Genomic DNA, 23781 nt, shown 5'->3' with positions numbered 1-23781 from the left:
CTGCTTTCAGCCGTGTGTGTGTGTGTGTGTGTGTGTGTGTGTGTGTGTGTGTGTGTGTGTGTGTGTGTGTGTGTGTGTGTGTGTGTGTGTGTGTGTGTGTGTGTGTGTGTGTGTGTGTGTGTGTGTGTGTGTGTGTGTGTGTGTGTGTCTGCTGGTGTCTGTGTGCATTTGTGAAAAGGACTGCAGCAATTCGCATTGTATCGCATTTTTGGTGTGTTTGCAGTATGTGCGTCAGCGAGCTGTTATTCAACTCTTGTTTTATTTGTACAGTCCTTAAACGCGGGCACTGTTTTTGTTGCCGCCGTTCTGCCTCAACCTGTTAAATCAATATGTTGCTCCACAAAGTGGTGTGTAGCTCTGTGATCGGGTGAACCCTGAAGGGCTTTCTGGGAGGAGACGTGGAGCAGCCGTAAAGCACTCTGAGCAGCCTGCCACGCGTCTCGCCCCCTCTGGTGTGTGAGAGTGGAGGACTCCTCTCTGCTTCCATCTGTCACTGGACGGAAGGGGTTAACCAGCCTCTGGCCCTCCATTAGTTCTCAGTGAGACGTCATCTGGAGGCCAAGTCTCCAGCAAGGAGAGGAGTAATGGGTGTTCCCACGGTGCACCTCCTCACTCCTGGTTTATGAACTGAAGTCCACCAGCGTGGCCAATCACGGACTACACACATGCACGCGTGGATAGGGTGGGTAACAAAACCAAGGGCCCCGCAACCGGCCCCAATAAGTGGCTTCCTGCTCTCAGGTGCCGTGCCCAACGTTTTCTGAGATTTGTTTGGCCTTGAATGGATACCCATGCAGCGCATCGGCATGGAAACCACTGACCTATCTGAGGGGCCGGCAGCTGACTCTGGACACGGGTGTTACTACCACCGGCTGGGGGCGGGCAGGGGAGGGGTCAGACGGGAGTGATAAGGCAGAGGAAGATAATTTGACCCGATGGAAACTGCAGCCCTCATTCATTCCTGGAGGGGGGGGGGGGGGGGGGTGTGTGTGTGTGTGTGTGTGTGTGTGTGTGTGTGTGTGAATTGAGATGCCAGGTTGTATGTCATATTTTAAACCTTTTGCTTTTCTAAATGGAAATGGCTCTGGCGTCCTCTGGACTGAGATAAGAGAGGATCGATTTATTTATTTATTTCCTACTCTTATTTTTATCCTGTGGGTAGAAAGAGAGAGCCTTGCCAAATAAAGCATTGCCCTTTGACTTGTTTTTCTATCGACTGCGGCATTTCATTTTTTTCTTGAACATTTCAAGGTTCTTAAGATAGCGCTGTGTGGATTGGTTTGAGTAGGAATTGTTCTCCGCCACTACGTCTAGCGTTATCCTATATGTGTCCCGGTCGCACAGTGGGTGGAAAACACAGTTTGCTTTGTTGAAGCAGGCCTAGAGGTGATAAATGCAGCGCAAACTGCCTGTTTAAAGGAGCTCAGGTTCCATTGAAATAAAGATGTTTTTACTAGCCCTGTTTAGTGTTTGTGGCACTTGTATGACCACTTTGAGCCGTTGAAGTGACTTGAGTGACTTAATCAACTTGCACTGCTTTGCTTAAGTATTGTTGTGATGGTGACACCAGGAATCAAATAAAGTCGTTGTGCCGACATAAACAAACGTATATTGTTTACGTCTTCAAACTTGTATATGTTGAGGAATAGGGTTTGGAATTGGTTTCGTTCATAGTGTTGTTGTTCTCACACTTTGGTTGAATTTACTATTGGGAGATTTGGTATTCGTTTTGTAGCTTCAGCAACAGATTAGTCCCTCCTCGAATATCATCTGATATGAGGGTGGTCTCTGCTTTATCTTTTAAACCTTAAATGTTAATAAGTGAAAGTACTATTTGGAGATTTCTCGCTGCAACTGGAAACACTCCCTTTTTTCTTCTTACATTTTACCAAACTTGATCCTCAACCAATTGATACGATCATTATTTGATTTGGACTCAGGAGCACATTAATCCAGGGCTTGGCGTTCTGACAGCCCTACAGGCTCCTCTGCTTTGCACGATTTATCAACAATTTTCACATCAGGCAGAGATGCAGAGTTTACAGCCCAGGAGTAAATTCTGTCTGTTTCTTTTACCCACCCAGACAACACTTGATCATCTTTTTTCATTAGCGTACTTTATCTCAGTGAGTGATGGCTCCTTTAAAACACTTAGGGTTCAGACGCTGTGATTCCTTTGAGCAGAAGTCCGTTACATAAGCCTCTTCCTGAGCCGCGGCTCTGTGTGATTGCTCCCACTTGTTAGCTGGTGTGATTGCGGTTGATCCTGCTGGCAGCTTCCTGTCAGAAACAATGGGGCCCAGCAGACATTTGTTAGGAAAGCAGGTTCTGTCCTGCAGGGCCGATCTACTTTACAAGCACCGAGCAAATTCATTTTCCTGGTCGGCGTTTAAGTCTGTTCAACGCCGTTTATATTCAATTGAATATATATTTATAATTAGATTTGTTTATTTCTCGACTGCCCCCAGTGGATTTCCACTGATCTTCAATGACTGCGTTCTGGGGAAGTAAAGATAGAATGGCTTACTTCCTTATTTGTGGGTCATGTTTACTATTGAGCCCACAGCAGATCTAAAATGGTACAAACCCAACAATTGACACGATCCATTTCTGCGATGATGCAGAAACACCCGCCGTTGATTTCCATCGCTGCGGTCTCTGTAATCAATGTCTTAAAACTTTACCAGGATGATCTGGAGCAGACTAAGTGACAATAGGGACCAGTGTAAACAGTCTTTATAGACATGATATAGACATGTGAACACTGTATAGACACTACAACTTGAGTTGGATTAACCATATCTTCCAAATCTGAAAAAAACTGATATCTGGAATTCTGTTCAACGGATATTATGATCAACCACATATGTGAAACTGAAACGTGAACATAATGGTGCTGATGTGGTGGGATGATGGTAATTGTTTCGGGGCTGACTGAATCAGAAGTGCTGAAAATAGAATATTTGGCTGAAACTGGAGATACTTTGGAAACACATGAGGACTCCAGCAAATCAGTGTTGGATTCTTAATGATATTTATCGTCCTACTCTGGAGCATCGACAAAGCAGACTTGGCTAATTGCATCAAGCTATCAACATTGAATAGGTACAGACGGGTAGAAGCAGAGCCTATACAATCTTGTTTTTACAAGCTTAGCTGTAAAAAGATGCTCCCACAGGCCAAATATATAGCCTTGTTGATTAGTTGCAGCACAACATTACTGTCTGATGTGTGAAATATAATGATGAGTCTTTTACTTGGCTGGTGATTCTCTAAACGGGTATTTAAAAAGAATGAAAACAAAGCAGATTCCAGCAGCGGAGCATAGAAAGAGGAATCTATTTTGCGTATTTACTTGAGCCACACAGCACTCTGCCACTGTTACAATGACACGATGTTAATCCTGGTCATGAGTACTGACTGTTTGCTTAAGACCGGGGAGGTCCTTCTCCGTGGCACGCAGCGCGGCCCCTCAGAGATGAGGCTCTTGATACTGTTAGACTAGGACCTGTGGTGGGGCTCGTTCTGGAGCACCTCTGATTGCTGACAGTTGTCTGATTGCTGGGGATGTTAGCCGGGATGGGGGGGGGGGGGTGTGAACAGTGTCTCCTTATGCCTGCATTCCTGGTAGTCATCACAAGAAGAATTACCCCTGCCTGTGAGGCTTTAAACGCATTTCTCCATTTAGCCTTCGTCTCCATCAGCTAACTTCATCTTCATCGCTGGGTTGCCACACACCGCTGCTGTGGCCTAGAGACAGATGGGGGGAAGTTGTTGTTCTCTCTGGGTTCGGAGGGAGCGTGATGAGGAAGCAGTGGAGCCATCTGTCTGGAGAGGGCTCACCGGCCGGACCCGTGTGTAGAGGCCGGGCGCTACAAGCTGTTACTCGCCTCTGTCTTTGAACAAGTCCTTTCATGGAGCTTGCAGTTTGGTATCACAAAGAAAGCCATATTGTGTTTGTGGTCAGAATTCGCAGACGTGGGCAGCATGCCACAACAGTAATGAGACCCTAGTGGTCAAAGGCACTGGCAGTGTATTCAGTTTAATTCAGATCATACAAAATTATGCCGATACCTAAAGTCACATCCAGGAAGTAACAAATGCAGGCCTGAAGGAGAGACAAGACATTTTTGATAACGTAACCTTGTTCACATGAGAGAGTGAGAGAGAGTGTAGTCTGTGTGTCTGTGTACGTGTGAGAGAGTGTGTAGTCTGTGTGCGCCCGCTTGTGTGTGTGTGTGTGTGTGTGTGTGATGATTCTGTTCTTCTGGAAGTAGGCTTGGTTACTTCAAGGTCTACTTTGTTACATCTTTGTGAGCGTTTGCACTTGTATAATTCCTGTGTGTGTGTGTTTTGCAGTTGCATGGTGTTACGGAAGGACGTGCGGGAGATGAACTGTGACTCTCCCCCGAAGGCTGACGCGGGGCTCAAACCAGGTGAGTGTTCTCCCCTTGTACCGTGCTCGTGTGTACCCCAGTTCCCTTTGACGGTTCTCATGTCGGCCTCATTCCAATACAAAACAAGCTCCCTAAACCAATTACAAGGAAACAGAAGTCCTCCGTTAAACCAGACTCAGTGGCTCCATGTGTTTCCATTGTCTGCATTTGAATCCAATGTGTGTGCACGAGTACGATAGGGCCCGGAATGTTCCCTGGAATGACCTGGGGGATTCTGGGTAAAATTGGAATGAAAACGCCAGTAGAAACGTTTTTGTGTGAGCCATACTACCAATGTTACACCCAATTGAATGGAAGTGTTTAATGTTTTTCAATGTCTTTATTGATACAAGTACACGTTGAGTAAATAAACTAACACAGCGCTCTATTAATCTTCCATTCAAATATATCTACATTGCATGGCCTGCAATGTCAATGATAAAAAAAGCACTGTCAAGCTATTCTATATACAGTATATCAACATGTGGATTTTTAAAATACAAATATTAAATGTAGAATTAGCTCAAATTAAATACGACTATTTCTATGAAACAAACAATGGTAAATATTTATCAAAAATTTAAAATAATTGTCATTTTAAATGGGATGTTTCGCTGCATGGATTGTAATGGTTGTCTATGGAAAAACCTATTGATCGCCCCCTGCTGGTGTAAATTGTTTTTGAAAACTTTGATTTCCCCCTGTGCAAGCTGTGTGACCCTTCCCTGTATGCTTCAATGCTGTTCCATGGCCATTATATCTACAGACATCGGTTGTAAAACAGTAACATGTTTAGTCGTTAAGCACTCGCTCAAACAGATAGTGTCACCTGTTTGACGTCAGTGACATGTTTATCCTGGGCGGGAAACTTCCTCCTATGGATTTGTACAGCATTTGTCTACACATGTTATCCATGGAGAAAGGCTGCAGGCAGAAAAAACAAACAACAGTTCCTGAGATCATTATGTTAGTCTAGTTGGGATCATCCCACCTGAGCTATATGAAGACGGCTTGATGCTTTTATATCAGTATTCTACTCAGAGGTGTCCTTGGTCTCAGGCCTGACCCCTATTAACGTTTCTGCAAAATTACTTGATAGTACAGAAAGAAAGAGGCTGTTCATTCAGCTAAACCTTCCCTTGCAGCAGGCTTTTGGTGCTTTTAATATCAAATGTAACATGGTAGCCAGGCATACATTATGTACGCAGGGTATCCCCGTAGCCCTTATGTAATATATGTATATTATTATTTATAATGCCTTTTGAACTGGGGTTGGATTGGTTGCCCAATTGTCAGGGGAAGCAGTGCCTCCAGGCATCTTTCATCTGCAATTAAAACATTTTGTTTTTCTCCATGCGAACATGTCCCCAGATAGCTGCTTAACCTTCCCACAGAGGGACTGCACAGTTTTCCCCTTTTTGTTTTCTTAAAAGCTTTTATCGATTTCTACACCTGGACTTTGCATTTACTACCACCTGTCTAGCGTTGTCTTCAACAACAGTAGTCTCATGTTTATGGGTTCAATCTTATTTCATGCATGTTTAAGCAAAAATAATTATGGATTGATAAATCAGTTTAATCAGAGTGCTGATGTAATTAGCCGTTTTATAGCTGTTTCATCTCCAAACACCGTGGCCGTGCCATGGGCCAGGACACGGGTCGATTATCAAGCAAGGACACCGGCACTAGCCTATTGTCGCCACCCCCACCCACTGTACTCCACCCACCCACATGCCCACCCGCTGTGTTTACGTGGCCAAGAAGCCGGTCGCTTTAACTCGAAGGAGAACGAAAACCAAACAATAAACAGGTCAACGAATCCCACACTTGTTGTGGTTACATAAGCGCTGTTGCCAGGCGACCGCCCCTGGCAGCCATTGTGTTGAGGCAGCGCCTCCTCTGAGGACCTGAGTGTGACCGCTCGGCGTGTGTTCCCCCGCAGCGCTGGACGCGGCGCTGGAGTTCCAGCGGCGGCAGGTGGTGCCCAGCTCCTGGCGGACGGAGGTGAAGGAGGAGAGCTCCAGCAGTGAAGACGAGGAGGACGAGGAGGAGGAGGAGGAGCAGGAGGAGGACGCCAGCAGTGAGGAGGAGGAGGTACGTTAATCAGCCCTCGGTGGACCCTACGGCCGCCCCCCACCGGCAGTCGACGGTGTTTGTTTTTATTTGACACTGTGTTTGCGTTCCTGTGTGCAGGAGGAAGTGGAGCCATTCCCTGGGGAGAGGGAGAACTTCCTGCAGCAGCTCTACAAGTTCATGGAGGACCGAGGTGAGGGCAGACAGGCCAGCGCTGATCACTGAGGCGCGGGGCGTCCGAGTACTACTCGAGGACTTTTACTTTTGTTACTAGTGTAGTAATATGTATCGTGACGGCCGCCATTTCGGAAAATATAGGAGCATAGGAATGTTATTGTAATTCATTGTGAGATTGTTTTTCGTTATGGGGCTTTTTTTTTTCTTTCTCTCTTCCTCTTTCTCTCTCTCTCGGCATCACAAAATGGCCAATAAAAAATCGCATGAATTGTGATGTACAAGCTCTATAGTTGTTGCTCTATAGTACAAGCTCCACATGGAGGAAGTACCGTAGCTTCATCTAAACCCTGCCTATGTCTCGTTCTACCCCAGGAACTCCAATCAACAAGAGGCCTGTCCTGGGCTACAGAAACCTCAACCTCTTCAAGCTCTACCGGCTGGTGCACAAACTGGGCGGCTTCGACAGTGTGAGTTACCCGTCTCGCAGTCCCGCACATCTGTTCAGCTTTTCACTTTTCTCCCTTCCAACCCTCACCGATTTAGAGTGTAATCACTTTGCCCCTTTTCCCCTCCTTCTGTCTCTGCAGATCGAGAGCGGCTCAGTCTGGAAGCAGGTCTATCAGGATCTGGGAATCCCCGTGCTCAATTCAGCCGCAGGCTACAATGTCAAATGCGCCTACCGCAAGTAAGTATTGGCTGAGCAGAATCCACTTTCTTTATTGACACCACCGGATAATCTGTTGGCATACACCTGCACGATGTCACACAAGCCTTGTCTGTCTTTGTCGCTCTCTCTCTGACTGTCTCTGTCTCTTGCTCAGTCTAGGTCTCTCTCTGTCCGTGTCTCTGTCTGGCTCTTGCTCGTATATATCTACTTTCTTTATGAACACCACCCACAGCAGATCATCTGTTAATAATCGTGCATACACCTGCACAATGTCACACAAGCAGTAAGACCATGAGCCTCTGCTCACGGACTGTGAGTGGTGTCCTGTGCGATTAGCTGAGACGTGCCACATGTGCTCCTCTGCAGATACCTGAACGGGTTCGAGGAGTACTGCACCTCCACCGCCATCACCTTCCGCATGGACCTCCCCCTGAAGCAGCCCAAGGCGGAGGGCAAGACGGAGACGGAGGTGGGGCCTGCCGCCCCCCCGGCCTCCAGCCCCGCGGAGGAGCCCACGCCCGACCAGGAGTCCAGGGGCCCGCAGCCGGCCCCCTGCAAGGTACAACTTAATGTTATCCAAACTAGGTAAACAAAGTGTGTACTAGGCACCCTGACCCCTGGTTGTTTCCTAAGAAGCGCCTGATCAGAGATACTCTGTTGTAATTATATTCCATCCGCTCTAGTGGTAAGGAACGCTACTGTACTACTACTCAGGGTTAGTGTCGAGAGAGATGCATTGTGGGAGGTACAATACACATGTGACAAGAACCCCTGGTCCCGCAGGAGGAGAAGTCTGAATCAGGCCGGTACAAAACGGAACCGGAATCGACAAAGACGGACCGGAAGTCCTTGGGGAATTCCACCGCGGATGACAATGACGATGCGGGCGACGATGATGACGGTGACGACAACGAAGAGGAAGAGGAGGAAGCGTCACGTCTGGGCGACGCGGAGGAGGGCCCGTCGGGGGCGCGGTTGGAGGGGGAGGCCAGCGTGAAGCTGGAGCCTGCGGAGCAGCAGGGACACAAGGAGAATACTGGGTAGGTGGTCCCGAACGGCGCGGTTCCTCATCCCACAGGTAGAGCTGCGCGAATACGCACGCACGCACACATGCAAAGAAACACACACACACACCCCCACATAAACAGGTTCACACACGCTATAGACTGCTCTATGATGCAGGGTATTTTAGACCTCTCTGACCCGATATGAGGCTGAAGGTAGTGAGTCCATCCCAGAGGGGCTCTTAAGAGTCATCTAGGAGGACTTCTGAGGTCCATGAGGAGTTCACAGATAATTCTAAATGTGTTGGCGGTCACAAACTCCAAAGTAATGTGCAATTCAGTTCTCAATTTGCTGTTGCTCCAGTTTGAACTGATAACGATTGGCAATGATTGTTAAAATAAAGTTAAGATTAAAAAAAAACTTTTTATTGGATCCTCACTGGAATATTGGAATGTACTTTATTTCTTGTTTCCAAAAATTCCGTTGGGCCACCCGTACATCTCGTCTCACGGCATACGATTTGTTTATATCCTAATGGTATTAAAATAAATCTTATTGCTCACACGCACCCTAGACTGAAACACTTATGCAATGAGAACAGACTCTGTGTTCCTATGGTGCATACGGTCGGCATCACAGACACACCCCTGGAAGCTGAGGCGTCTGGAGGTTGACCGTTACCCCTGCTGCTTTGCCACCCACTCTGAACAGAGAGCCAGGGTCGCCCTTCCTCTGCCTGAGCTGCCCTGTTCCTGTCCTCTAACACCATGCTCTCACACCGCCCCCAGTATCCGTACCCTGGTCCCTAACAGCTCAGTACGCTGCGGCCTGTGGAGCGCTCCAAATCCCTCCTGTCGCTACTTCCTTGTGTGGCTTTCTTTCTTAACTGTAGTCTCTCTCTCTCTCTCTCTCTCTCTCTCTCTCTCTCTCTCTCTCTCTCTCTCTCTCTCTCTCTCTCTCTCTCTCTCTCTCTCTCTCTCTTCTGTACGGTTTGGATTCTATTGTTTGACATTGGCATCGTTCTGCTCTAGACGTGGCCACTGAGACCTGGCCGTGCTCTTGATGGTTTTGGCTCTCCGTAGCACTGCTATGTGAATGTGTTTCTGTCTGTCTCTCCCTCAGTCTCTGTCTCTCTCTCGGTCTGTCTCTGTCACTCTCTCTCTCTCTGGCTCTTGCTCGTACATATTTTTATGTCTCTTGATGTGTAGCTGTGTTAGGTGTGATGTGCGTTACGTAGAACATAAGCTTTGTCGTGGGTGCATTGAGTTGAGACTGATGGTTTTAGGATGCAGGGCAAAGTTGCTGTTGTTTGTGAATCGACTTGGCCTTGGGGAGATGATCATCTTTCACAATCTGTGTGTACTACTGCTGGAGGTCTGGATGAGCCAAGCTGTGTGTAGATTGTAGAGGAGCTTTGGTATTGGTCTTAAAGGAGCGGTTTTTCATGAATGGATGGCAAGGGATCGGTTGTTCATTCACTTAACAGACTGAAGTAGCTGGGGGCTGCTAGTGTTTTGTGTAATTGCAGAAGAGTACAAAAGGCGTGTGGGGGTGTGTGTGTGCGTGCGTGTGTGTCGAAGGCATTGTTAATCACATCATTATGCTGTGTTTCCTTTCTTCAAAAGCTAGATTTGCCTTTCCAAATGTGATGATCTTGCACACCCACGAGACACGGCACGCTGGACGGTTTCCAATTATTATGACTGAGATGAATCAGCTTTTTAAAATTCTTCAGGAATATTTAACAACGTTTTAGCTTTGATTGACTAAGTCTTGTGACTGTGTTGGTATTTACTACTAGATCTCTTGTCTTCCATGCACTTGTATTCACCGGTACTACCCGGGTTCAGCAGAAACAATGTGACGATTGTTGAAGGGACTTGGATCTGTTGGCACGGGAACAGCTCCATACAACACAGCTTGGCTCCGATCTCAATACATACTGTGTGCGGTAATGTGACGGCTCAACACTTTCCCTAGGTCACTGTGTTAATCATCCTCTGGTAGTAGACGGGATCCACTCCCGCACTTGAATGCCGCTATTCAGCGGGGCATGTCTGACTTGTGGAGACGACGAGGCGGCGCCAGCCCTCTGTCGGGGCTGGTACACGGTGCCGAGGCATCAGGGAGTGCTTGCGCTGCGTTTTACAAGGTTGTAATAGCGGGCCCGACAGGAGCAACGCGTGCGACTCTATGCATTCTCTCCCGCTGAAGGCTTGCTTAACGCTGCTGTGCTTGCCTGCCGAGCTATGCTGAGCTGTGCTGTGCTGCTCTGTCCTCTCCGGACCCTGGCTCGGAATCCCTTCGTCTCCCTTTCAAATCCAAGCGTGGCTCTCTGGCTTTGATTAACTCTCCACATCACAACCCCCTCTTCAGCTCCACCTTGTGGCCACGCTGCCTCCCTCTGATCCCACCCCTAAGCGTGTGTCTGTGTGTGGTGGGGTGTGTGTGATGGAGAGTACACAAAGTGTTCACTGCGTGTGTGTGTGTGTGTGTGCAGATGTAGTCCTAGACAGCATTTCATATTCTCACACACAATATGATTGAATTTTATTTGTTGTTTTGTGTGTCAGGGGAGTATGGAGCTAGTTTGTTCAGCTAATAAAGTGTTTGTTTACCGGACTGCTTCCTGTAACGGAGCGCTGCGGTCGTAGCTCAGACGCAGAGTAACGGACTGCAGACAGCATGAGCGGAGGAGAGCCCTCAAGTGTTTGAGTCATTCATGTCTAGCTGAGGAGGAAACTGTTAATACTATACTGTGTTGTCAAGGGGCTGTGGGGGGGGGTGGGGGCTATTAAGGGGATTGTTAAGTTATTGAACAGCAGCTGGGGGAGAAGGTGGAGTTTATCAAGAGAAGGGGGGTTTATCTGAGGAGCTGTCAGGGGGGAGGAGGTGGGAGGAGGAGCAGGAGGAGGTGGGGGGGGGGGGGGGGGTGGGGGGAGGTGGCAGGAGGGTGTGCTGGCAGGGGGGTGTGCTGTGGACCTGGCGGTAGCCTAGCAGGGCGGGAGAAGTGCTGAACTGTCTTTCTTGCAGGGATGTCAGCAGTCAGGAGGGGGAGGAGGAAGGGGAGGAGTTTGAGTGTTACCCCCCGGGGATGAAGGTGCAGGTGAGGTATGGGCGAGGCCGCAATCTGAAGACGTACGAGGCCACTGTGAAAGAGGCAGACGTGGAGGGGGGAGAGGTGCTCTACCTGGTGCACTACTGTGGCTGGAACATCAGGTAAGACAGCACTCGGGGAGAATCACTTTAACGTCTGTATTCACCCTATTAGCGACCCCCCCCCCCCCCCCCCCCACCCACCCAAACAACAAGTGTTCTAACGCTGCAGTCATCGCCTCTTTGTGGGTATCCCCCATAGCCCGGTGCAGTTACACCCCCTCCCTTACTGATACTAGGATCCTGTGCCCCACGTCAGTAATCTGAATGGGGGGGCCGCAAAGATCCACCTAGTGGCGGCAACAGGATATAGCGTTCCTCCCCTTTTAGCTCATTTATGCTGCCCCGAGACCCCTAGTGTCTGTCTCCCAGAAGTCTACAGACTTGAGTCGTTACTTTAAAGTACTTTAAAGTATGCACATAGCGTGCACAATTTTTCATTCAATTTTTGTACAGTCACTCTGACAAGCCAAGGGTCGCTACACCCACCTCTACCTCCCAATTGTCTCCCCCCATACCACCCATGCTCCCCCACCTCCCAGTGGCTACGGGTTAACGGCATTAAGACGAGCGCTAGGGAACCAAAGACACGGGGGTTTAGCTTCTCCTGCTTCCTAGCCAGACTAGAGTTAACTTTGTTTTGTGTGTGTGTGTGTGTGTGTGTGTGTGTGTGTGTGTGTGCGCGCCACAGCCTTAATGTCGTAGCGTGTCCCACTAGCACTCTCCTATAGCTCAGAGGGATGTACTCTGCATTGTGTCTGTCGTGTGTGTGTGTGCACACGCGTGCGTGCGTGCGTGTGTGTGTGTGTGTGTGTGTGTGCTGTCAGTGACACACCCGTTCCCTTCACATGACAATGGTGGCACTCTCGGTTGTAGGCGGGGCCTTCTCTTGGACTGTGTGTGGTTGTTGGTTCCTCATAATTCTCTGTACTTTCCTTTTGGTCATCGTAAAGGCTTGCTTTTCTCCGCCCCGGCGCCCGTGGCCTTGGCCGCTGCCGGTGCTCACTGAGTCACCGCAGCAGGGCGGGGTCCGATGTGGGGGCGGTGGCTGCGCTGCTCTCTGTGGTGGACCGTGTGGTGGCTGCTTCTGTGCTTGTCTTTTGTTTTGTTTTTTGTTTTTTCTTTCGTATCAAGATGGTGACGTGTTTTTTTTTCTTTTCTTCCTTTTTTTTTTCTTTTCCATTTAGATATGATGAGTGGGTAAAAGCAGACAAGATTATCCGGCCTGCCAATAAGAATGTACCAAAAATCAAACATCGCAAAAAAATAAAGGTATGCGTCTGTCTGTGTGTCTCTGTCTGTCTGTCTGTCTATCGGTCTGTTGACTGTCTTTCTGTCGTGCTGTTTGTTTGTGTGTGTGTGTCTTTCTAGGTGTGTCTGTCTGTCTTTCTGTGTGGGGCTGTGTGTCCATCTGTGTGTCCGTCTGTGTGTCCGTCAGTGTGTCTGTTTGTCTGTGTGTGTGTGTGTATGTGTGTGTGAGTACTCTGAAACCAGCATGTCATTGACTGGTGTGAACCCAAACAGAACAAATCGGAGGTGGACCACAACCGACTGGAGAGGCTCCGGGAGAGAGAGGACCTTGGCCCCTCCCCCAACAACAACCGCATCCCCCCCTCGCCCCGGTCCGGCTCGGGCCCCGACACCTTTTACAAGATGGAGGACGGTGAGCACAAAGGGACTCCGGTCCAGTCTCTGGTCAGGTCTTTAGAAGTGACCTCTATTCCCTAAGTCCTGCAGGCCAGCAGCATCTGGGAGTCTGCGGTTTCTGTGCACACTTGCAAAAGTGTTGTCTTGTATTTTCTGCAGCTTCAAACTGTTCAGTTCAATTTGATTTAGTTTGTATAGCCCTTAATCACAGTCAGTCTCAAAGGGTTAACAGTTTGGCTAAAAGGTATTCTGCTATTGTTCATCCTTCATTTCATCCCTTATGTTTCCAAACAGCCTCGGAGAGGTCGACAGACGACAGCGAGCGGGAGGACGAGGAGGGAGACGAGGGGAACGAAGACGACCGGCCGGGCTACCGACGGGGCCAGCGGAAAGGCCCGCTGGACCCCCACAAGCCGTCGGAGCGGTGGGAGAGCGGGAGTCTGTCGGAAGAGGCCAAGCCCCCGTCGCTGTCCGGGAAGAACCACGAGCCGGTCAGCCCGGACGGTTCAGACGGGAAGGAGGGGAAGCGGCGCAGCCAGCCAGACCCCGAGGGCGAGAAGGCCACCAGGAAGAGGAAATCTGAGGGATCCCTGAAGAGCCCGACCAAAGCCAAGACCCGGAACACCCGGAGCGCCGACTGGCTCCCGGGGGCCTCCCCCAGGAAGGAGGAGAGAGGGGGAGACTGCGCCGGGGAGGAGAGGCGAGCCTCGTCCGACAGCAGCACCGACGACGAGGGAGCGGGGAACTCTGAGTCGCGCACGGAGGACGGCGAGCACGGCCAGACGAAGACCAAAGGCTCGCCCTCCAAGAAGTACAACGGGACGAAGGAGAAGACCAAAGCCGGCCGACCCACGGCGTTCTGGGACATTCCCGAGAAGAGGGCCAAGGCGTCGGCGGGCGCGGAAGAGAAGCCCGCCGTGCGCACCAAGGGCCAGAAGGACGTGTGGTCCAGCATCCAGGCCCAGTGGCCCAAGAAGACACTGAAGGAGCTGTTCTCCGACTCGGACACTGAGGCGGCCAACTCGCCGCCCCCTCCTCCCGACCCGACGCGGCCGTCGGACCAGGAAGAGCCCCGAGAGGAGGAGGAGGAGGAAGAGGAGGAGGAGGCAGCGGCGCGGCGGAGGCAGCGGCAAGACAGCGGCCCCGGGGACGAGGCCTCGGAGGAGCCGACGGACCACGACAAGCTGCGGCAGGAGTTCCCCAGCAGCGGCAGCAACTCGGTGCTCAACACGCCACCCACCACGCCCGAGTCCCCCTCGGCGGCCCGGGGCCTCCCCTCGGAGGACCCGGGCCAGGCGCGGCCTCCGTCCCCGCCCCCCGCCGTGGACCCCGCCCTTCCATCGGAGTCCACCTCCTCGGCCGCCGCCCCGCCGCCGCCGGGACCCGCACCCACAGAGGAGGCGACGGGGGGCCGCAGCGAGACGGACAGCAGCACAGTGGAGGTGGAGAGCCTGGGCGGAGAGCTCCAGGATCTGGCCCAGGAGGACGGGGCCGGCTCCCCCACCAAGGCCTTCCAGGCCAGCCCCTCCTGCCACAGTGACTGCAGCCTGGAGCTGAGCAGCAGTAGCCAGCAGGACAGCGAGCAGAAACCCAAAGGTACCCAAAGCTGTGTGTGTGTGTGTGTGTCCTCATCTTTTTATCTGTCTGTATCTGTGTGTGTGTGCTCTACCTAATCCCTAACCACCGTCCTCATGCGGTGTCCCTCCAGGTCTGACTGCGAGTCAGAAACGGCAGAAGGAGCCGCCGGTGATGATCCCCGCTAAGAAACAGAAACCCAACCGCAAGAGCCTCGGAGTGCCTCCCAAAAAGAACAGGAAAGCAGGTAAGAAAGAGCACAGCCCTACCAATACTCCTTCCCAGTGTTCCCCTGCATGCTCATTTATTGCTATAAAGTATTACAGCTCCACAGAATGCTGCCGAGCTTTACAGTAACTGCTGCCCCAGCAAAATCTGTTTCTGTCGTTGAACAAAAGTTTTTTGGGTTGAAAGTAAGTAATCAAAATCCGCAGTGGAAAGTGTAGATAGTGTATAATGAAAGTGTGAATGTTTTCCACATGGGTATTTGTTATCCCCGAAAGGGATTGCCATGTTGTGGTGAAGACCGACACTTGAACCTTGACCTTTGACCCCCCCCCCCCCCCCCGCTTTCCTCAGCCCACAGCAGCGACAGCGAGGACCTGTCCCTGGCGGAGGGCGTGTCCAAGCCCCCCGCCCTGAAGAGCCTCCCCCACCCGGAGCTGAAGGCGGCGGCCGTCTCCCCCAAGTGTCCCGGGAGGACCCCCCCGTCCAGCCATAAGTACCAGAAGCACGGGGAGCCGGACCACCTGCACCACCGGGACCACCACGGCCGCACGCCCCGCGTCTACAAGTGGAGCTTCCAGATGTGTACGTCTTTGATTGGTTTGTTTGTGTATTTGTGAACGTTTTTGATTTGTTTGTGTATTTGTGTACGTTTTTGATTTGTTTGTTTTTGTATTTGTGTATTTCTTGATCTGCTTTTTTTTTATTTATTGCGGATAGTAGTAGTTTTTTCTTTTAGTTTTGACATATTGGTACAATAGGGAAAAACATTGATGGATGTGTAACTCTGGATGTAAAACTTTTAATGTTTATGACCCAAAACTTCATCATGAATAATGCATTGCCTCTCGGTTTCTGCAATACCTGCATGGCCGCTGGCGCCAGAATATACACTGATACATTTATTCCATACGATTTAAAGATGTGCCTGTTTGAGGTGACAACCTCGTTATTATCACAGCAAACCTAAAACTTCTTCCTCTCCCTGCTGCACACTTTGAACACATCCACTCACCGCTATCATTCTGTATCAGACGGGACTCGGGAGTCAGCAGCATCATCACTAACCACCGAGTGTGCTCTCCTTTCCTTCTCCCAGCGGACCTGGAGAAGATGAACAGCCTGGAGCGCATCTCCTTCCTGCAGGAGAAGCTGCAGGACATCAGGAACCACTACCTCTCCCTCAAGTCTGAGGTGGCCTCCATCGACCGCCGCCGGAAACGCATGAAGAAGAAAGAGCGGGAAAGTGAGTGCCACCTCCTTCAAAGCTAAAGCCACATAGGGAGTCTCAGGACATTGCTGACTTATAAGCTACAGAAATCCCTTGATAAAAAATTTAAATAGTCATTTTAATAGTTGAACGGTGACATTAAGATCCTGTGTGTGTGTGTATATATAAGAACAGACTGCCTAATGATGTGTAACCAGGGGCAGACTGCTACTCCTCATTCAGTGTGGTCGCAAGCATTGATCAGGGTAACAGCCCGTGACCCTGCTCACCGGCATAGTCCAGAGAGTGGCTTCGGCAACGCTCAGGCGGTAGAGTGGGTTGACTTGTAACCGGTAGGTTGCTAGTTCGATCCCCGGCTCCTCCTAGCGGAGTGCCGCGGTGTCCCTGAGCGAGACACCTAACCGCTCCCAACGAGCTGGCTGTCGCCCTGCGTGGTCGACTCTGCCGTCGGTGTGTGAATGTGTGTATTAACCGTTGTTATTAAGTCGCTTTGGATAAAAGCGACTGCCCTGAATGTGAATGTAGATGAAGCACTCGCCCTTCGCCGTCGTGACTCTGTCCTTTTTCCTCGCAGGCACGGTGGCGGCGTCGTCGTCGTCCTCGTCGTCCTCGCCGTCCTCCAGCTCGCTGACGGCGGCGGTCATGCTCACGCTGGCGGACCCGCCCGTGTCCTCCTCGTCCTCGCAGAACTCTGGGGTTTCCGTGGAGTGCAGGTGACAGGACGCACCGGCTCACCGCCACCGCCGCCGCACTTAGCACTTAACCAGCACCCCCCCGGTTCCACCACCTCCTCCTCCTCCTCCTCCTCCTCTTCCTCCACGGTTAACACCTCTTCCTCCTCCTCCACCACCTCCACCGCTACCAACCCCCTCCTCCACCTCTTTCTACTCCTTCTCCACCGCTACCACCCCCCCCTTCTCCTCCACCTCTTCATCCACCTCTACCACCACCTTCTCCTCTTCCTCCTCCGCCACCAACACCCCTCCTCCACCTCTTCCACCTCCTTCTCCGCTACACCACCTTTTCCTCTTCCTCCACTGCGAAGACCTCTTCCTCCTCCTCCACCACCGCTACCTCCTCCACCTCCTCCGCTACTACCACTTGCACCTCCTCCACCTCTCTCCCCCCCACTCCGACCTCTCCACCCCTCCCTGGCCTCTTGCTCTCCCACAGCCCCCACCCCCTCTCCAACGAGGACAGACAAGACCACCAACATACTGTAACCGCTGCGGCACAAAACCAGACCAGAGACAAAAAAAAAACAAGCAAATCGAACACAAACTAACTAGAACGAAACAAGCACTATTTTCTATCGACAACTGTTTCCTCGGCAAGCTAACTGCACTCAAGTGCACTTTTCTGAAGATTGTGTCAGGGGAAAGAATTTGTCCCAGAAAACACAGATTTTAAAACAAAAAATTGTCACTCTCACTTAATTGATTGAACATTTATGAAGAATTGTTTCCTTTTTGGGTGGGTGGCGGGTCAGGGGGTTTCGTAAAGCAATAATTCTTTCCATTTGATAATATTGTATCTTGGTTTCGGGCTGACTTCCTGTGACACCCCCCCCACCCCCCCCCACCCAACCCCCCCCCACCCTCCTGGCTCCTCGACCGAGCAGCTCCACCTGGTGCTCGCCATCTGCTGTGCAGGAGCCCAGGGGAGCCTTGCCTGCCACCGCCGGCGATGTGTCACTCTGCCTCACGTTTCTCCTCTGTCATTTCTAAGGGCCTCCATGCGATGGTTCAACCATAAAGGGTTATAGCGGTGATCGTCGCCCCGGTTACTGGAGCGCCATCCTGTGTGTGTGCATCGAGGTAATGGGCCGCGGAGAAGGATAGGGTTTCAGTTCATTGTGTATCCGCTGACACCCGCTCTGGATGGAGGGAATATGGAATGATACTGTAGTGCCTTTTGTGTTTCTTCTCTGCAGGAGGCACTTTGGGAATGGACAGCGCTTTTTATTTTTTATTTTCTTCTCTGGTCCTGCTCTCAAACAATGTAAAATGTCGCTGAGAATGTCCCTCTGGGGAAAAAAAAAAAAAAAAGACTGAATATTGTGTGATTGAGGACGCGGGGGCGAGGGTAGCCGGGAGCCCGACAGTTACCGGATGGTTTTTAAATCACAGTGTATCGTGAATTTTAAGATGTTTGATTGTAAAAGATGAAGCTGAACTTTACTGGAACACCGGTAATCAACTACTGAATGCTCGGTCGGCCTAGAAAGAGTCACCCAGGGCTTTGGCCTTCCCCTTTTGTGGAACACTGTGTTCTCTTTTAAAGCACCCCCACCCCCCAACTCAAATTCTACTTCCTGTTTCTCCCAAAACAGCATCAACGTAAACGGCATTCACATTAAATTCCGATTGGATGCTCAGCTTTTAATTTGTCGTAGGAGTGGTGTCAGATTTCGTTCTGTATGGTGTTGGATCACCACTCGCACTCACCTTCTTGCCAGTTGCAGTTCGATGAGCAGTAGCTTGGATAATCACTTTTTAAATGTTGTGATGTCCAAAAAGTATGTATTTATAAAAGAAAAGGAAGGACGGAGTTTATGATGTCCAACGGCGCCGAGGGTTGGCATAGCACAACATCAACATGAAATCAAGAATGAAATACTTGGAAGGTTGAATGGAAAACTGCAATCACCTTGCATATTTAATCACCCGATGAATTGTTAATTATTGTAATCCACTGCCCTCACATGTTTCTGATAAGTTAAATTAAAGGCAGCCACAGTATGTGTTTACAACATAGTCACGTGTCTATTAACACCGTGGAATGGTAGTATTGGCATCCATTCCCAGTTTCGATGAAGACCCAACAATGACAGGCCCAATCACATCATCTTTAGTTTTTGTTCCTCCCTCGTTCATCCCTACCAAAAAAGTTTATTTTTATTTTGCCGAGATAGGACTAATGGTAAAGGTATTGTAAATGTACATTTATATCATGAAGTGATGTGTGTTTCAGACGACATATCCAGTGTTTCCACTGTATAAACCCCCCACTGTATGATAACCCGTAGCTATGTTTTTGTTTGGCACTTGTAATTGTATGCTTTTGTTATACATTTGTATATTGAGAAGAGTGTTTTGAGTCAAGCTATTTAATATCTTGCACTGTTAATAACATGTACTTTTCTGTACAGACAGTTTTGCGGTTTTAACTGTAGTTTTGAGTGTAAATACTAAGAGTTAAAGCATGTCTGCTCCCCCTACCTACCCAATCGTCCTCAGTCTCGTTATCGCGTAGGAAATGATTTATTTGATATCATTTTTTATGTTGCTTCTCCGTAATTTCAACTACATTGTTCCGTTTGTCGTTTGGTTGTTTTGTTTTTTTCTGTTACAAATGTATGTTTGAGAATTGTTTATATTTTATCTTGTTTTGTTTAGCTGCCTCGTACTTAACAGAAGAATGGTGGTTTAGGAGGCGGCCGTTTTCCAGTCTGTACATGGGCTGTCGCTGAAGCTTTTTAGGCCTGTAAGGAAAATGGTATGGATCATAGAATAAGAGAAAGTGGAGGGGCTCATTGAAAAACCAAGCTCTGTAGTATTTATTAGGCTCATCTTACGATGGTCATTGTGTAATTTATTGTACAAATGTAATCAAACAGAAGCCTCTGTTTGAAATAAATGCCATAGTTTGTGAAGTACAGAGTCTCTGTCTCCAATGCGTATCAAAGTGTTTATAATCCTGCCGTTTTATTCAAGAAATTAACTAGTAAGTATTTTTTTTTATCATTACTCAGCTTTTTTGTGCCTTTCAGTAAAGCCGACTCATCATGCTCTCATTCACCATAAAGGTGTTAATGTTCAATATTACAGTCATTTCGTTAAGGTCATTTAGTTTCCTCATTCAGGTAGAACCTGTTTATATTTGTTCCTGAATTTGGATTAATTCTTAAGTCCTCCACAAACTGTATCCATCAGGTTATCATTGGTGGGCCAATGCAGTAAAGGCGATTCAAAATGTTTTCAAATCTCATAGTGGGCGTAGGCGCAAAGAAGTATGTCAGTGTTCTGTCTGTTGATTGGTTCAACACAACCTCGTGTCAGCGTTTTGTTTGCTTTTTGATTGGCTCGTTGTGAAAATGGGCGGGCGTGAGATCTAGCCAACGTTTAAATACGTTTCCCGTTCGAGGTCTTCCCTCTTCAAAAGACTTGGGGTGCTTTTGTATGGTTCTTCTGTAGAAGTAGGATGGCAAAGCTTGAATGTTCGTTTGTTAATAAAATTAAAACCAGAGAAGACCATGTCTGCAGTGTCCTCTCCACAGAACCGAACGACGAAGGGACCTGAACGCAGAGGAAATGAAACTTGACCGTAAGTTCTTTGACAATGGCTAAACGTAATCATCAAAGGTACATGCTATTGACATCAGTGTGGCCCGATTTGGCGGGAAATCTGGCAGCATTAATTGACTTCGTTTGTTGAAGTAAAGTTAGAGCTGAGTCTCATGAGATACACGTTAAAATATTACCAGCTGCGACGAGCTTGCTGTAGCATTTGGTGCTAACGGCTAACCACGTGGAGCATCTGTCCGTCCCGCCCTAGCTAGGTGTGCAGTGCTACACTAGTTCTGACTCATATTATGATGTATCCACAAGGGAATGTTTAACTTTCAACCCACTATGACCATGAATAACTGAAGAGATCGTAATGTGCACCAGTGTTAGCCGGCTAATGTTAGCAGCTAACCGTTAGCCGGCTAACGTTGGCAGCTAACTGCTAGCCGCCTGTCACCTGCGCTGAATCCGGGTGCGTCAAGGCGGTTACAGATTGGGTTAAGTTGGTTGGTAGGGTTGGGACCCGTCACGTTAAATAGACAGGTCTTTTTTTTAATATTCAAAACATCCTGAACATGTTAAAACTAAGTGCTTCCCGGATTTCCTCTGGTTGGTAGTTTCTGTCTCAGTGTGGCGAGATTGTATGCAGCCGGCCTGCAGCTCTGCAACCCAAAACGAAGAATACGGAATACAAATAAATCAGTTAATGCTGGAGAAACCGACTAGTCTTACCACATAAACGTTGGCCTGAACTCCTGCACTGTGTGTCGGTCCGCATCTTTGAAAACCCCTCAGTGGCCTTTGTGGCCAACGGGACAAAAAAGGATGCAAGATAAAATCTGGAATTCCAAGGCAGAGAGCTAGATAAGTGGCTCCCGGCCATTTCACCTCCAAGACATTACCTTGTTAAGAACTGGACCTCCCAGTAGGGTGATTAATAAAGTGTACTGCACTTGATGATTGTGCAGTGTACATAAGCTGTACATTGTGTACAGGAAGTTCTCAATGACAATTCTGCTGTTTTCATTTTCAGAAATGTGAGGCCAGTCTTCGGAAGATGTTGGCCTTATTGGGGACCGATCCCTTGACAGGTATGCAAATCAAGACTATACTGAAGTTGAAGCTATTTTACACAAAGGCTTTTGTGTAACCTTAACCTAGCTGCAAGCCATGTAATCCAGACAAGCCAGATAATTCACTCCATGGAGTGCCCTATTGTTTTTGGATTGTAATGAATGGAGATGATGCTATAGTTCACCTCCAAACTGCTTGGCTCAGTTTCTTCGTATATGCATGCCTTTGGTTTCACAAATAAGCAACTTTCCGTCAAGAGGTCCAAAGCATTCAATCGATTAGAGAACAACTTTTCACAGAATTCTTGAAAGAAAGTGTCTCATTACGACAAATGTAGATTTTTGTGTAACCAATGCATACTGATATGAGGCTGACCAAAACATTCATAGAGGTGCAGTATTGGAAAGTTCATCCCTATTAAATGCAATCAAATAAGATGTGCATTGTCATGAAAAGACAACCAGCATTCTGTCCTCAAATTAAGACTTCAAATTGAGGGATTCACCCTCAATTTGAAGTCTACATTTTAGAGCAGAATGCGCCAAGACTGCCATTAAGCAAATGTCAAACGGGGATATGTGTTGCTGTAATTAGTTTCCTGTCCTTCCAGGTGATTGAGAACGTCGATCGCCTAAACAGTGGCATGGTCGAAGCACTCCATGATGATTCGCTAAATCTGGGTGAGTTTAATCTCCTCCTGCACGGTTTAAAGTCTGGTGTAGGCATCTTTGAAAACCCCTCGTGGACCTTTGTGGCCCATGGGACAAAAAAGGGTGCAAGAGAACGTTTGGAATTCCAAGGTCGAGAGCTATGTCTGTTTCTCTCGGCCATTTCACCTCCAAGACATCACCTGCATAAGAACTGGGGCCTCATTTATAAAACTCTGCATAAAACCCTCCCTAAAACATTGTGTACGACCAAACCTCAGAATCTGCGTATGCACAAAAATATTCAGATCTATAAAACTGCGGCGCACACCTCTACTCACTCTTCTCGTTATTAATACCAACGTGTGTTGAAGTTTGTGTCTTCTTCTTTTGGCGGTTTGCAAACCGATATGGTGCATTACTGCCACCAACTTCCTGTTGTCGTCTCCGGAGATCACGGTTTGAAAGACGTTGCAGGACCTTTACTCCAGGGTGAAAGGATGCGTAGAACTGTGCACTCTTTTCCACAAGGAATTTTTCCTATAAATCACGACGTTGGCGGTGAAAGATGCATACGCACATTTCATCCCTGTTTCTGCAACATTTTCGTGCGCAGAGACCTTTATAAATGAGGGCCCTGGACTCTAGGAAATGCTTGGGAAAATGAAAATCCTTTTGAGTACTATTGGCTTTCTGTGTCAGGATGTTCTTAATGACGATCCTATGTTTTTTAAATTTCAGAGTTGTTAAGCCAGACTTATGGAAGAGGATGTTTGAGTGACTGGTACACCAACCACTGCAGCTTACTGGTCGAGGCTCTGTGACGATTATCCGTGGATAACGTGACCTGCGGTTGACGTTGCTGCAGGAGCCCTTGTTGAAATCAATTTGAGTTCAACTTCCTCCTACCAAATAGCTTCCAATAGGTTGAGGCTCCATGTCATTGTGCAACATTAATGTGCCGCTCTCAAATTGTAACCGTTTACAGAGTTTGAAACTTGTACAAAATAAACTTAATGTTGCATAAATGAAGGGCTTGTGTTTCTGCTTCCCTTTATGTGTATGGACATTGAAATATGTTTAAATAAAAGTTCCAATAGTTAAGAGGTTAACTTGATGTGATGCCCTCTGGTAATTTGTTATAGATGATGCAGAAAGGGGGTTGTGGATAAACGAATCATATTTGGCATTTGTGAGGAAGTGTACTTTGTGTAGCTGTAATATGTAAATTGGGCCTACGTCATTAAGTCTGACATCCGGTGACAGATTGCCAGCAGAGGGCAGTAACGGTGCATCAGTAAACTGGTGGCACTGAAAAATACATGCAGCTAACTGCATTCATTTCGCATAGACTTGCTTCATATCAAGGCACAATGTTCGGTAAAGGTGTTTGCTCATTAGGAATGTACCTCCATACATAATGTATATTGGAGTACTCACAAACAACTGACCTCATCCATCTGCCTCTATATTTAATGTATCTAACACATATTGACGTGAAACCAAGCAAACCAAAAAATATATATTTTGGATGTTTAAGTTCAAACAAATGCCAAATAAAGGATTGTTTTTTGATAGC

At 48.5% G+C, this 23781-nt stretch overlaps 1 protein-coding gene, 1 long non-coding RNA gene and 2 other non-coding genes across 4 annotated transcripts in view; all 4 read left to right on the top strand.

The window, feature by feature from the left end:
• Positions 1-19813, top strand: part of arid4b (AT-rich interaction domain 4B) — a 40825-nt gene extending 21012 nt beyond the window's left edge. The window contains exons 10-25 of the mRNA XM_084470248.1: positions 4360-4436; positions 6379-6530; positions 6630-6702; positions 7059-7153; positions 7274-7371; positions 7720-7912; positions 8137-8393; positions 11392-11577; positions 12702-12786; positions 13039-13177; positions 13456-14757; positions 14870-14983; positions 15316-15546; positions 16061-16207; positions 16767-16905; positions 17921-19813. Of these exons, the coding sequence (XP_084326374.1) occupies positions 4360-4436; positions 6379-6530; positions 6630-6702; positions 7059-7153; positions 7274-7371; positions 7720-7912; positions 8137-8393; positions 11392-11577; positions 12702-12786; positions 13039-13177; positions 13456-14757; positions 14870-14983; positions 15316-15546; positions 16061-16207; positions 16767-16905; positions 17921-17957 (3325 nt within the window). The 3' untranslated portion in view covers positions 17958-19813. The remainder of the gene's footprint in view (positions 1-4359; positions 4437-6378; positions 6531-6629; positions 6703-7058; positions 7154-7273; positions 7372-7719; positions 7913-8136; positions 8394-11391; positions 11578-12701; positions 12787-13038; positions 13178-13455; positions 14758-14869; positions 14984-15315; positions 15547-16060; positions 16208-16766; positions 16906-17920) is intronic.
• Positions 19814-20366: 553 nt separating this feature from the next.
• Positions 20367-23326, top strand: LOC311350488. The gene is made up of 4 exons (XR_014636661.1): positions 20367-20518; positions 21515-21572; positions 22166-22235; positions 22944-23326. It is a non-coding gene; the product is annotated as an uncharacterized lncRNA (long non-coding RNA).
• LOC311350959 (small nucleolar RNA SNORA14) lies at positions 21254-21382 on the top strand. Its single transcript, XR_014636708.1, has one exon. It is a non-coding gene; the product is annotated as a small nucleolar RNA SNORA14 (small nucleolar RNA).
• Positions 22276-22404, top strand: LOC311350957 (small nucleolar RNA SNORA14). The gene has a single exon (XR_014636707.1). It is a non-coding gene; the product is annotated as a small nucleolar RNA SNORA14 (small nucleolar RNA).
• Positions 23327-23781: the final 455 nt, after the last annotated feature.

This window comes from Micromesistius poutassou (genome assembly GCF_964030765.1).
Source record: "Micromesistius poutassou genome assembly, chromosome: 7".
In the NCBI taxonomy this organism is placed as follows: Eukaryota; Metazoa; Chordata; class Actinopteri; order Gadiformes; family Gadidae; genus Micromesistius; species Micromesistius poutassou.
This window is presented reverse-complemented; position numbering and strand designations above follow the sequence as displayed.